We start from the raw sequence: 15242 nt of genomic DNA, 5'->3' as shown, positions 1-15242 counted from the left end.
TACGCGAGAACATTGCTGCCCGGGATGCAAGGAATGCACTCATCTTGGCCAGATTTGCTTAACCTAGCAATCGAGCACTTTTGCCTCGCAGCTTCTTACCTGAGCATCGACTATGGCCAAGAACCAGCGGATTCCTAGCAATTTGACCACCATACTGACAATTGCAAGTAATCCTAACCCAATGTGGAAGTCCCATTCGCGAAATGACACACGCCACAACTACAGCAGTAGCCATCAGATTTTTTATTTACAGTAATCATCTGATGGCTTTTTAACATAAAACATCAAATTTCACCCAAGTGACTACCCTTGTGACTATTTGTGCAGTATCTTTCTCTTACGCGTGCTCCTACGTGGTGCTTCCCCTGTGGCTTCGGCAGATGTGGAGGCCCCTTGCTCACTTTCTTGCTGCTCCTGTCTCGACACTTTGGCGGGCGTCCTCTGGGGTTGCGAACCTGTGCGGGCTCGCCAACAGTCTGCTGCTCCTGCGGCTGTGCAGGGGTTGAGACGCCGATCTCAGTTGGGTGTGGACTCTGGTGGGTCTCTGACCGAGGGCTCTGCAGTGGCATGGAAGTGTGAGCGCTTGGAGAGGAGCCCCCACTTCCTTGATGTCTGCCACCAACTTCCCTCTCATGGGTCAGGTCCCCCTCAGCACTTGCAAGTGGCTTGAGAGTACCTTGCTGCACATCAGGGGGGCCATGGGGACCTGTATCTGCACTGGCAGGCCTACTCAGAAGGACTTCCATGAAGGTCTGGTTTCTCTGTTCAATAGATGACCATCGCTCCTCCAGAGATGTCATTCTATTCAGAACACTCACCATGTTTTCTGCACTCTGGCGACTTATCACCTCCATGGAGGTTGCCATCCTTTCCATGGTGATGCGTTCATGCGCCAATGACTCCACAAAGGCTCTGCTCATGTTCGCAATGGACTCCTCCATTCGCTCCACTCTCGCAGCGACCCTGGAGATAAAACCTGCCAGAGACACCTGCATCTGTTCCTGGAGTTCCAGCACTGCTGATCTTATGGATGGACCCAGAGGCAGAGGGTCGACATGCAGCTGAGCCGAGCTGGCAGAGTCCTGCGCCCTCCGACTAGGACTCTCCACTGCTGTCCCTGTCTCCACCATCTACTGATGCTCACTTGTGAGCTGTGATACACCAGGTGACAACACTACTCTATCTCACGATGTTCCCTCCGAGGTGTGAGTGTCTGCGCTGGTGCTGGGTGCGGTGAATTCTGCTGACGCTGCGCCCTCAGAGGTTGCAGCTTCCTCTGAGGAGTCTTGAGGCTCATGCTCTTCCTCCTGGCTAGTGGGGGACGGGTGCTTATGATGGTCCTGTGGGGGAGTAAAGGAAAGAGTCAGAGATGTGAGGCCAAGGTTACATGCACATTGCAGATGATCATAAGTCTATCTGTTCGAGCTTCAGAATCATTATCAGTGACTCGTGCAATGTCATTGAGAGATGGAAAACTATTCTGTCACCAGCTTGCTGTGATGCGCCCGTCTGTTGTGGTTTCCCCCCCCCCCACTTTGGAATCTTCCTCCACTCCCACGATATCCAGGACCGCCTCCTCCTCCCAGATGATGAGCTGGGCTACTGAGGGTGGCCCTCCTCCTGTCCTTGCTCTTTCCCTCTTATTGTGAGCTTTCTTTTCCTGCAATGAGGGAGACAAGTGGAGTTTGAGTGAGAATGAAGGAATGAGTGTAGAGAATCCATTGCATAGATGCTTAGAAGGAGACAAAGATGGAGTGAGGTGGCAAGACCAAGGGCCCTCCCTGTGTGTTGTCAGTTGTAATTGCATCACAGTGACAGAGAGTGTGAGGGTTGCATAGTCGAATAGTTAGGTGAATGTGACCATAGAGAGGGAGTGGGTAAGGGTGCATGGTTGTCAGTGTCAAGTGGGATGTGGAGGAAGAGATTGCTAAAGCTGAGTGCTGGTGAGGAAAGGCAATGGGGATCAGATTGAGGGTGATGGGAAATTCATACTCACTTCCAGTGCGCAGAAGGTTATGAAACCTATTCCTGCACTGAAGCCAGGTTCTGCAGATTATTGACAGAGTTTACCACCTCCTCCCACCTGGATCCACACAGCCTTGGTTTGCTGGGGAGGCTTCTTCCTCCCTGAAGAAGGGAAGAGCACCTCTCTATTTGCTCTTGCTCCCTCTACTAAAGCCTGCAGGGCAACGTCATCACAGCGGGGTGCAGACCTAGGTCTCTGGCTGGTCATTCTTCCTGCAGGTACCTCTAACATGCAAGGGCAAAAGCTTGGCAGTCTGCAGAAGAAGCAAGGCTTGTTGCAGACCTTAAATGCAGCAGCAATGATGACGTCATTGGAGATGACTTTCAGACTGGGAAAAACTCATTGGCCATGGGTTCCCACACGTTGGAACTCAATTGGCCAATTAAGTTAAAATGGCATCATTTTCCCACATTGATTTAGAATCGGGTGGCTAACACGAAATGCAGATTACACAGCCCCAGCCCGCCCCAGTATCAAAATCCAGCCCATAGGATTCAAGGGCTGGAAATGGCAAATGAGACATAATTTGGATTAATTTTTCATAATGAGATCTCCTCCAGATACAGCAGGATTGTGCAGAGATAATCTTAAATGACGAATCACTGCAGATCTGGCCCACAACTCCAAGCAACTCGGTTATATTTGCATTTATAAGTTTTGTGGGCTTTGAGGTTTGTAAAGGATTGTTCAAAGCAGCTTTACCTCATTGGTGGATAAATTGTCAATCAAAACACCAAGATATTTTAGTATCAGCAACTTGAGATATTTACAAAATAATGGTAACATTGATTTAAACTTTATATCTGGCCCGGGAGGCACCATAATATAGAAACTGACCTATAAAGGCAAAAAACTTAAGACACTCCTACTCTAGAACTTCAATGATGGCAATATTTCTTGCATTAAAATTATGTTTAGCAAAATGTTTCAGTATTAAATAGATTCATGTAGTATTTTATTATACTTCGACTAGAAAATATTTGTAGACTGGTAAAATAATTTGGAAGACATTGCACTATAGCAATGAGGTATGATACAGGGCTGGATTTTGCCAGCTCTATGGAGGCGGGACTGCCGGTAAAGTTGCAGAAAGTGCGGGCGGCTGGTAAACCCGCCCCCATCCCGCCTCTGTGCCCTTTTACCAGGAGGCGGGAAGCCATCCTGACCCGGGTCCCATCTCCTCGAGGCGGGAAAGGGATTAAATCCTTTTAACTGCCTGTTAACAGGCAGAAAAAAAGATTAGTCCCATTTTACCTTTTCAACTGCAGGCTTCTCGACCTTGGAGAACCCCGCCGGGTCGGAGGGGTCTGAAAGTGAGATGTAGAGGTGAGTGATGGGTGCAAGTATGGAGTGCTAAGTATGTAAGGTGAGTGTAAAGTGTTAAAATGTTCACTTACCTTTTTTTTTCTGCCTACAGCCTTCATCCGCTCTGGATCGGGAGTCCCGACATCTTCCTTGTAGATTTCACAGACTGGCTGTTGGATCCTCCGAACCAACAGTCATCTGAAATCTACAAAGTAGAAAGGTTTGATGAGTCCTGAACACAAGGGCTCATCAAACTACACAGAATGTCAGTGTTTGACAGCTTCACGGAGCTGTCAAATGCTGACATTTCTTCTTTCAAGAAGTCTTGACAGATGGCACGTCAGACGTTGACGTGCTCTGTCAGTGACTTCACCCTAATTGGCCTGCTGAGCCTGCAGGGCGGGCTTAACAAGGTCAATCGGGGGAAATCCTGCTGGTTAGCCAGAAGATGACGGAGGCGGGACTGAGGCCCGACAAGCAGCAGTCCCGCCTCCAACTCTACTCTATTCACAAAATCCAGCCCTATATTTCAGGATTAGTACCATGCGGCCTGCCATTGTGCTCTGCATTTGTGGCACAGATGTACAGGAAACTTTCTGGTATCCGGCACGGACGGGACCGACGTGGTGCCGGTTCAGCAACAATTCCGGATAACCGAACGCTATACGGAGATCAGAGCTCCGTATAAAGCAACAAACCCTGTTGCTTAGCAACAGCTTCAGAACAACATCCAGAAGTTGCAAGCGTCTCTGTAGCTTAGCAACAGCTGCAGCCAAACCCTTGCCTTCCTCCATTTGTTGCTGTGCAAATAATAAAAGTTATAAAACTTACCTGAAACCGACTGAATTTTGCCGGTTAACTGACATTTTCAGTTATTTAGGGGCCGCTTAGTCGAAAGTTTCCTGTATTCAGGTTATGCTAGCTTTGCTAGTGCTACCTCTTGCAAGAAATTAATCCACAGCTAGAAACCAAGACTGGCTGACATATTGGTGAGAAATTCAAATTCATTGCACCCATTTCTGGGTGTTAAATCAAAGTTGGTGGGAAGAATACTGGATATACCCTGGAAGTTGGCAGCCGGTCAATTCTAGGCATGCAGGGCGTCCACCTGAAACAGGCACTAGATGCCTTCGATATGCTAGTCGGGGTCCTATTGCCGGCGTGGTCAGCAAATGGAAGGCGCTTGCACCACACATGCTCTTCCCGGTTCCAGTTATTGAGCAGCCTAACCAGCAGTCCTTAAAGGCTAGCTTCCCGACCCTGTTGGTTGGGTTGGGTGGTGGGGGAAGGAAAGGCCATCGCAAGCTAAGTCGGTCTGTGGGTCTGGCTGAGTTAGGTAAATAGCAAACAAATACTGGCAGCAAAAGTTAATAAAATATACCGAGATAAACACCAGGGTGAGGATTTCAAACACAGCAGCAGTCGGGGAACCAATTGAGGGCTGAAGAGAAAATGTAAATATTGTTCCCACAGTCTCAGGTGGGAGGAGGTGAACATAGCTTCACCAGCCTTGGAAATACAAATTGGCAAATTCAATCAAAGATAATTTATATAGTAGTTTTTAGTTACATATGGTATTGTTTCTGTGTGATGGATAGGAGAATGTGACAAGAGAAAATAATTTAATTGCTGGAAGTACAGGAAGTGTTTATGATATGCAAGACCATTAATATAGTGTACAGAGACTGAATTATCTGTATTGTGTATATAAGATATGTATTTTGAAGAAAAACTGAAGGTTTTTTATGATTCTTGGTCTAGTTCTCCCTATATATTTGTTCTATAAATGTTCTCTTTCTATTTTTAGCTATTAAGGCTTTCTTCCCTAATACAATCACATCATTTTCATCATCTTATTAATTTAGGTCTTGGTACCATGCAAAGGCAGTTTGTCACGAGGTAGCCTTGCTGCTGCCCACTTTGAGTCTTACATCTTGCAGCCTATGGATGAAACTAGTAGTGGTTACCGAACATTAAATGGAAAGGCAAGTGGTGCTATTAATATGCTGTACTCTCCTTTCTATCCTTTTATATTTACTTTAAATATTTTCATCTGGAATGCACAAGATTATTTTTTATTTGCAATGTCTTTATTTCTCTCACATACAAGCAGTAACAGAAAATACACCAATATTAATTTCACTGAAGAATAATGGGGGAAAAAATTCCCCTTGATCTGCAACTTTGATTTAGGCTTATGAAAGTAAGGTATGATAAACATGGCTGATAGTGTTTATGAATATTGTAGATACCTTCGGAAGTTTCCAACTTTTCATTCACTGTCGACACATACGGTTTTTTCCCCCCTCATTATAAACAATTTGCAATTCCAGGAAGTAACCATCAGAGGAAACCTAGTTAGCCTGGGTGTTGGTTTTAGCTCACCATCTGCAATACGAATCCTTTTTGAAGAAACTTTCTACAATGAGAAAGAAGAAAGTTTCAGTATATTATGTATTGCCCGACCATTGGAAAAGAATTCCAGCCCGGGTAAGTGACTAAGAATCTGTATGCTTTGCTTGCCTTTCTTGAATTCATAAATGACAAACATATTGTTGTGCATGCATAAAAAGGTTGCAGTATCTTTCATAAATGCCATTGGACAGGAAATCTTAGCAAAGGGGTTGTCATCCTATAAGAATGTAAGAACATAAGAATTAGGAGCAGGAGTAGGCCATTCAGCCCTTCGAGCCTGTTCTGCCATTCAATAAGATCATGGCTGATCTTCGACCTCAACGCCACTTTCCTGCCCGATTTCCCCATATCCCTTGATTCCCTTAGAGCCCAAAAATCTATCTATCTCAGTAGTAATTCATTTTGAACAGAGACTGTGTAATACAGGCAAGAAATAGACTTGCATTTTATGTCTTGTTGATTCCCTCCTTTAAGTAGCTTGACCTGATAATCTTCAGATTTCATATGTTCTAATTTGATTTAATAAACTCGCCATGTGGTATCTGTCTCATCAGTTATGGCCACCACCATAGCAGCATTTTGTTGTACAGCCTTGGCACCCAAGCACCCCTTCTCCCGCTGCTCTTTAGGCTTTGATAATTTTGCAACTGAGGAGATGATGCCTCTGGAAAGCTACGATGTGGTTGGTTTTTTAAATTAAAAATTTGAACTTGAGTTTTTTTAAGTTCGTTTTGAGAATACTTTTTGAACCGATACTCACGGGCAAGGTCATTGAAATTCCTTATTCACGCATGCCTTTCAAGCACCCGAGTAGTTTGTTTTCTTGCTTTATCTTGTCTTCCCTCTTCCTCTGGTGCTGCCTTTTACACTATGAATTTCATACATTGATTTAGTAGTTGCCACTTTTAACTAGATAAAAATGCTAATTGATTTTCATATCCATATCAGCACAAGCTAGCTTTCGCCCTGCTCAGTTGAATGAACCAGAGTACTTTCCTGAATGATAACAGCCCTGAACATCTAAAGTATATGTTCTTCACGTTTGCTTTTGTGATACTAGATGCAATGGTAAAAAGAAGCAACCTAATTGAAAACTGCCTGGCTTTTCTAGGCAGTTCTGACAGCAATGCTAATGCCACACAAACCCTGCAGGACACAATGGGCCAGAAATTCGTGACCAAATGCGTGAGTACGGTCTGGGTACTCATGCATCTGGCCGTTGGAAATGCCGGCGTTCAGCATGCACAGCGCATGCGGGGAACGCTGGCATTTCCAGTCCTCGGAACGAAGGGGTTCATAGGCACAGCGCGTGCGACTGCACAGGCAGCGCTTGCGCAGTGAACTTCGTCGATTTCATTCATGGATTCAGTGAGGGTAAGTCCTTACAAGTTACACTTGAAAAAAGCATGTGTAAAGTTGTTCCAAGGCTGCGGAGGAAGATATATTTTATCGTGGAGCTTCTGAAAGGCAATATTTTTGTTTGGGAAAGGGAGGGAAGTTATTAAGAAATTTTAAGTAAGTTTTAAAGTTTAAATTTTTTTTTTAAACGGGTTTTCAGAACGGTAGGTAGAAGGAGCAATTGTGGCTGTGTGAATTGAATGTGAAAATGAGTGTTCTAAAATGAGTAATGTAACATTTCCAGCACTTAAGAAACTTTTCATCAGTAATAAGTAATTATGTATGTATGTCCGCATATATTCCTTTACGTATATGTATGTATGTTTTATATTCCTTTACTTATGTGTATGAATGTATGTTTTTAATTATGATTTTCCAATAAGTTACTTTCTCTGAAAGTCATAATTAAATAATACATTCATACACATAAGTAAAGGAATATATACAGACATACATACTTTCAGAAGCTCCACGATAAGAAATATCTTCCTCCGCAGCCCCTGGAGCAACTGTACCCATGCTTTTTTCATGTGTAAGTTGTAAGGACTTGACCTCACTGAAAGCATGAATGAAAGCGGCGAATTTTACTGCGCACGCGTTCTGCCTCTGAACCCCTTCGTTCAGAGGACAGGAAATGCCGGTTTTCCCCACATGCGCTGTGCATGCTGAAAACCGGCATTTCCTCCGGCCAGACGCGTAAGTACCCCGACCGTACTCGCGCATTTGGAAGGGAATTACTGGGCCAACATTTTACATGTCAATAAAATGAAAAATTTAACAATTGCACGATTTGCCCCCTCGCATCTGCGACTGAGGGTCCAAGGAGGTACATTGCGCAAGAGGTCATCGTCGTACGTATCCTCACACTGTTCCCTTTCGGGAACTGTATGAAGTGGTGGAAGGATTTATGGCCGTGATTAACGCTCATTCCGTGACCGTAACCATCTTTGAACCAGCCATTAGGGTGGTTAGTCCTATGGCGTGAGGGTTTTACGGGCTCCCACAACCCATCTGAGGGGGGGGGGCCACCCACACCCACGGACGCAAGTATCCCGCTGGATGTCCACCCAGAATTTATAGTTGGAGCTCCGACTCCACTTGCCGGGACTGTCTTGAGTGGGGTTCGAAACCCTACTCCTTCTGGCCCAGCGGCGGGGATGCTTACTGCTACGCAAAAGGCCCACTCCGCACAAAAGGTGACACCCATACGTTTCCTGCGCCTTTTCCCTCCCCGTGACTGGAGCCCTATGCTGCCACTTGAAAGACCAAGCTATCATCTGCCCTTTTTGCGGCGCTTTTGACTTCTCATTACCAATGATGAGCAGGCGCTGCGCCTCCACCTCCTTGAGGAGATTGCTGAGGTCATCATCAGTTCAATTGTGAGTTCTTTTAATGCCGTGAATTGTGCTCATTCCAGCCATTTCACGTTGCTAATCGGATTGGGCCTTTGGCATAGCGGTAGGATCCCCGCCGCTGGGCCAGATCAGGGTAGGGTTTCGAACCCCGCTCCAGACAGTCCCGGCAAGTGGAGTCGGAGCTCCGGCTCTAAATTCTGGGTTGACATCCAGTGGGATATTTGCGTCCGTGGGTGTGGGTGGCCCCCCCTCCTTGTATAGCTTGTGGGAGCCCGTAAAACCCTCCCGCCATAGGACTAACCGCCCTAATGGCTGGTTCAAAGATGGTCATGGTCACGGAATGAGCGTTAATCATGGCCATAAATCCTTCCACCACTTCATACAGTTCCCCAAAGGGAACAGTGTGAAGACACGTATGACGACGACATTGCTAAATAAATAAATGGAATTAAAAAAATTCTTTTAGGGCTTTTAAAAGTCTTTAAATTGCTTTAATTCTGTTTAAAACTACTTCAGATTCTTCAAAATAATGTAAACGTTTTTAAAAGTTTATAAAAGTTACCAAAAGCTTCAAAAAACTTCCAAAAACCTATTTAAACTGCTGCTTTGCATGTAAAAATGCTTAGCAGCTTGGCAGAAACATTGGGGGCGTGTCCTGTTAAACTGAGACCTCAAGGGGTGTGTCTCAGTTGCACAGCGCGCTACAGGCTTCGCGCTGGCCGCACTCCTGGGCGGCGTGACGTCGGACGCTGCCCGGGAGTCAACATTTTAAAACAGCAATTCCAGGCGTCCCTGAAGCTCAACGGCCGGCGCGTCGGGTAAGTGCAGATCGGGGGCTTACACGCGCGGCAAGCCCCCGACTCGAATTTCTGGGCCAATAGGACGTTTAAGTAACCATGTTATTACTGAAATTCTGGAATATGCAACTTGGAGACTGGGCTGTAGAGTACACACCTGTGTTGTAGTCCTGAATGAGTGGTGTTCTCTTCAAATCAATGCTGCTTGCTGGAGGTGAGAATTCTTCCTGTTCTTGGGACTGGTTGGTTGCAAGCAGCAAAGACAACTTGATTGACCAGTGCAATAGCATTGGTCTCAGTTCTGTGGCATTTATAATACAACGTGGAAGAACATGATGGTGAAAGTCATAGTGTAACATGAAACTAAAACTGATCAATTTGTTATGAAGGAAAATTGAGATAGAAACATTTACTTACAGATAACGTTAAATTATAAGCTCTTCCTTAAATTATAGTATCTTATGGAATGATTGTTGGAATATGACATTAAAATACTGTTTAAAAGCTTTTGGGGGGAAAAATTCGGTTGATTAGCGCCTCCCGTTTGTGCCCTAAGAGGGCGGTAACGGGGCGCAAAACAACTAGTGCCCGGGCGCGGCGATGTTTGCGCCGCTCACAAAATTGACCAGAGCTTTTGCGGCAGCACAAAACTCTACCGCCACCATCTCCTGCGCCCGCAGCTTGTGATGTCAGTCGAGCGTGCAGCGCCCCGGACCGGATATTGAGTGGCACCCCCTTTTCCGCCTGCCGATATCAACAACAGGTAGAGGGGAACGTTTTGCAGTTGGGAAGGGGCTGGGGGAGCGCTATTTAAAGGCGGCCTCTTCCTGCCTCCTTTTGTCGGAGACATTTTTACACCACGCATTCTGAGAGAGAGAGAGAGAGAGAGAGAGATCTGGATAGATTCAACGCCATGTGGAGTTTTGGTTACTGAGCAGCACTTTGCAGGTTCTTTTTAATTTGACCTTGCATCGATTTAGAAGAGACTACAGGGACTGCACTGATTCAGGGCGTCATCCTGCACCTGCAGAATCGGAGACATCAGAGACGCAGAGAGAGAGTGGCAAACGTGTCCAGAGGGAGGAGGGACAACAGGCCTCTGCGCAGGAGACCTTACCCTCCCAGGGTATTCCGGGAACAATTCCCCTACATTCATTTGTCTGAGGAGCAGTGTTTGCGCAGGCTGCACTTCAGCAAGGAGGTGGTCACTGAGCTCTGCCACCTGCTGCAGCCAGATCTGCAGCCTCAACTGAGCACCAGGACGTCTCTGTCGGTGGCAGTGAAGGTCACAGTGGCTCTGAACTTTTTATGCCACCGGCTCCTTTCAAGCAGCTACTGGGGACATTGCCAATATCTCCCAGTTTGCCATCCATTGCTGTATCTGGGAGGTGACAAATACCCTCTAAAAGGAGACGCCATACATCTTTCCCCATGAACCGGGCCAAACAGCATGAACGTGCATGTGACTTTGCTAGGATAGCCGGCTTCCCCATGGTGCAGGGCGCCATTGACTGCACGCATGTGGCATTGTGGGCACCGCATGAAAATGCAGAGATTTTCCAAAACCGCAAGGGCTACCACTCCTTAAATGTCCAGTTGGTCTGTGACCACAGACAGCTCATACTCACCATCAATGCCCGCTATCCTGGCAACAGCCACGATACTTTCATCCTGTGCCAGACTTGGGTGCCAGACCTTTTCCAGGCACCGCATCAGCCAAGTGGATGGCTCCTCCGGGACAAGGGTTATCCACTCTACATCTGGCTGATGACACCGCTCTGTAACCCCAACACCACTGTCGAGCTGCAGTATAATGAGAGCCATATCGCCACCAGGAACATAATTGAGCAGACGATAGGCGTGCTCAAGCAACGGATCCGCTGTCTGGACCACTCTGGAGGAGCCCTGCAGTACTCTCCTGAGCGAGTCTCCCTCTTCACCAGGGATTGGTGCACCACCGGACGAGGAGGAGGAGGATGATCAGCAGCACCAAGGTGGGAGGGAGGCGCCCAATGTTGCCACTGCAAGGGCCGTTCGTCAACGGCTGATAACAAGCCGCTTCTAGGCCCCTACTCAGAAGATGTGCTTCTGGTATGGAGAACAACGTCGTGGAAAGCAACCCGCAACCCCTATAGCCGGCCAAAGCATCAATGATTCCAAAGGCCAAACATGTACATTTTGAATACAACAAATTTTTTTTATTTAACAAACTCTGTGTGTCATTTATTCAGGACAAACTAATAGAAACAGACACAACAAATCATTAATTAACAGAACTGGTTCTCACAAGCTGGAGATAAACGCCAAAACACTAAACAAAAGTTATCAGACGAACCTCGACCTTTAATAAAAACATTCCCACCATTTATTTAGACCTCCTACTGTTTGCCCTTCGAGGGTGATTTCCATCCCTTGCGCACTTTTTCCCCCCCCCCTTCCCACCCTACCGCACTTCCATAATGGGACGCCAATGGCTGCAGCAAGGCTGGTGGAAGGCTGCTGAATGTCAGATGCTGAGACTACAGATGCCCTTGAAGGACGCCCTCGACCAGCTCTGGGCCTGGAAGCCCCGGCTGCAGACTGCACCAACTCTGCATGGGCGGCAGCAGTCTGGGCTGGCTGTGTTGCAGGCGGTGGCAAGTGCAATGGGGAAGTGACGGTGGGAGCAGGAATGCTGTCATCCTGAGAGAGGACAGCACCTCCCTGTTCGACCGACACACTGGCATTCCCACGGGGCAGCATCTCAGCAACCGGAGCAATCTGCTGGAGCACAGATTGATGGCCTGCTGTGGCGCGGTGAGAGCCCCGGGGCAATGTGGCCGAACCAGCGACGATGGCAGCAGTCAGTGCTTGTGTTACATCAATCTGAGAGTGCATGAGAGCAGTCTGAGATTGGATGGCAGCAGCCAGTGATTGAATTGCAGCACTAAGCCGTTGCGTTGCATTGGCCTGTGCTGCAGCGGAGTGCTCCACACTTCTTGCCAGTCCATCAATGCTTTTGGGCACCCATGAGCTGAGTGTGCATATTCACCGCCTGGGTGTTCATTTCCGCAATGAGGCGCTCCTCCTCTGCGCCTAGTGCAGCAGGACTCGCTGGCCTGCTCTCCCTCCGGGGAGATGGTCCCGGAGCTTCACCCTCATCAGACCCTTCCTTCCCCCCCCCCCCCCCCCCCTGCTCCCCTCCAGTGAAGGCGTGGTCCCAGTGTGGGCATGGGCTCCCTTGGGAGACGCTGGCGCTGGGGCTCCAGCTTCCTCTTCCTCCTCGCCTGCGGCATCGCTCCCACTGGTTGGTTGAGGGACAGGCTGGTCAGCTGGTGGTTCACTATCTGAAAGCAGGGAGGTACAAGAGTGGCTTTTGCGACAGGACAGGGGGGCAGTTAACGAGCAAGGTCTGGTGAAATTTAGTAAGTTGGATTGAAAGTGTAAAAGGCTGGTGTTGAGGGGCAAATGGAATGAGAGAGGAGAGAAAGCTGATGAACTTACCATTGCTGTCCCCAAGGGGGTCGATCTCTCCAGCGGCCACGGCACCTATCACCTGGCTGGCAACGATCCTGTGCATGCGTGCCTCCAAATTGCTGAGGGTGTGCAGCTCAGCCGGCCCTCCATCCGTCCATTGCTGCTGGCGCCTATTGTGAGATAGCTTGGCCTGCAAGAAAAAGGACGGCGTCTGAGTAAATGTGCAGCCATGTGCTTGCCTAATGTGCCTCCCATAGTTGAGGTTATCCACTTTGGTGGCAAAAACAGGAATGCAGATTATTATCTGAACGGCAATAGATTGAGAAAAGGGGAAGTGCAACGACACCTGGGTGTCCTTGTGCACCAGTCGCTCAAGGTAAGCATGTAGGTGCAGCAGGCGGTTAAGAAGGCAAATGGTATGTTGGCCTTCATAGCGAGAGGATTCGAGTACAGGAGCAAGGATGTCTTGCTGCAGTTGTACAGGGCCTTGGTGAGACCACACCTTGTGCAGTTTTGGTCGCCTTATCTGAGGAAGGATGTTCTTGCCATGGAGGGAGTGCAGCGAAGATTCACCAGACTGATACCTGGGATGGCAGGAATGACGTATGAAGAGAGATTGGGTCGATTAGGCTTATATTCGCTAGAGTTTAGAAGAATGAGAGGGGATCTCATTGAAACTTATAAAATTCTAACAGGACTAGACAGACTAGATGCAGGAAGGATGTTCCCGATGGCAGGGGAGTCCAGAACCAGGGGTCACAGTCTAAGGATAAGGGGTAAGCCATTTAGGACTGAGATGAGGAGGAATTTCTTCACCCAGAGAGTGGTGAACCTGTGGAATTCTCTACCACAGAAGGCAGTTGAGGCCAATTCATTAAATATATTCAAGAAGGAGTTAGATATATTTCTTAAGGCTAAAGGGATCAAGGGATATGGGGAGAAAGCAGGGACAGGGTATTGAATTTGGATGATCAGCCATGATCTCATTAAATGGCAGAGCAGGCTCGAGGGGCCGAATGGCCTACTCCTGCTCCTATCTTCTATGTTGAATAGCCCTTAATGTATGCAGCCATGTGCTTGCCTGATGTGCCTCCCATAGTTGAATAGCCCTTAATGTATGCAAGGTGTGGAATGTGCGTGTGTGTTTTATGAGATGGACATAGGTCTTGGATGAGTGTTGGGCATTTGGGGTTTTTAAACCCTCTGGCCACAGTGAAGTTGTGATGGAGGGATGTAGAGGTATTGAAAAGCAGCCACTCACCCTGACCACCCAAGTGAGGTCGTTGAACTTCTTCCGACCTTGTGTGTGGGTCCTGGGCACCAGGCTCCTGGAGGAGACGTACTGAGCCACCTCCCTCCACACTCTTCTATAATCGCGGGGCAATGGCCTCCTGCCACTCTGGGTACAGTATTGATCTTCGCCGCTCCACTGCGCCAACCAGAGCCACCAAGGCCCGGTCGCTGAAGCGCTGAGCTCGTTCCCTGGGTCTCTCCATTGTTCCTTGCAGCAGATTTGAAGTTGAGATCTGTCCAGGCTGAGATTCAAGGCTACAAGGGTGTGGCTGGAGAGCAAGATTGACCCTCCCCTTTAAGATCTGGTCAGCGCCAGTGTGTTTGTGTTCCATTGCTAACTGACATCACCTGAGCTTCGCCTGCACTCTGAGATAGCGCCTCGCTCCTCGGCGATAGCACCTTAAGAGAGGTGTGTAATGCCTGATTTAGCGCTCCAATCACCTCCAGAGGCGATAGAAGCCAAGTTTGCAGTTGGAGGCGATAATTTGTGTCGGGGGCTAAACTTTGTGCCCTGCCAATAATTGTGCCCCAAACGGGGCAATACCGAATTTCCCCCCCTTAGAAACGGAACTAGCAGCTGAAAAACTTTTACTTTTTTATACATGCAAAGCAGTTTGTAAACACAGAAGCTTCCTGCATGTGCAAGTGCAACACAATAAACATGGTTGGGAATGTATTCATTGGGAGTATAATTAGTTCAATGGACCAATGTCCCCAATCCTTTGCCAAATTTGCAGGTCTCAGACCAGCAGAACTATCTTGTGCTGAGCTGTGATACAGAATCTCTGCCAGCATAGGGGCATATCCTTCAGCAAGTATTTGGCAAGGCTTTGTATGTTTCAGCATTGATAACAGCACCACCATACAGAGCAACTGTCAGCATTTTAATGTGTAGCATTAGTGAATTCACAGGAAAAACCGGAGTTCCTGCCCATATTATGCAGAGGCTTGCATCTCTTCTATTAGTGGCAGCACTTGGATAGGAGTGAGGTAGAGGGAGGAGAGTGATGTAAGGAAGGGGTGTGGTGGAAGTGGATGGTATTGAAGAAAAGGGGACATTGATTGCAGTGAAGGGGAATGGCAAGGGGGGAGTGGATGACAATGAAGAGTAAAGAGAAAAGAGGAAATGGACGGCAATGAAGAAGGGGGCAGATGCTGTTAGCAGTGTTTAGTGGTGTGGGAGGAAAGAGACTGCAG

At 47.6% G+C, this 15242-nt stretch overlaps 1 protein-coding gene across 1 annotated transcript in view; it reads left to right on the top strand.

The window, feature by feature from the left end:
- Positions 1-15242, top strand: part of ankrd27 (ankyrin repeat domain 27 (VPS9 domain)) — a 115005-nt gene that overhangs the window by 14395 nt on the left and 85368 nt on the right. Inside the window, 2 exon segments of the mRNA XM_085991572.1 lie at positions 5197-5316; positions 5665-5821. Of these exon segments, the coding sequence (XP_085847698.1) occupies positions 5197-5316; positions 5665-5821 (277 nt within the window).

The sequence above is a fragment of the Somniosus microcephalus genome, chromosome 6 (assembly GCF_052327205.1).
Source record: "Somniosus microcephalus isolate GS21.2 chromosome 6, FLI_Smic_1.0, whole genome shotgun sequence".
Classification (NCBI taxonomy): domain Eukaryota; kingdom Metazoa; phylum Chordata; class Chondrichthyes; order Squaliformes; family Somniosidae; genus Somniosus; species Somniosus microcephalus.
This window is presented reverse-complemented; position numbering and strand designations above follow the sequence as displayed.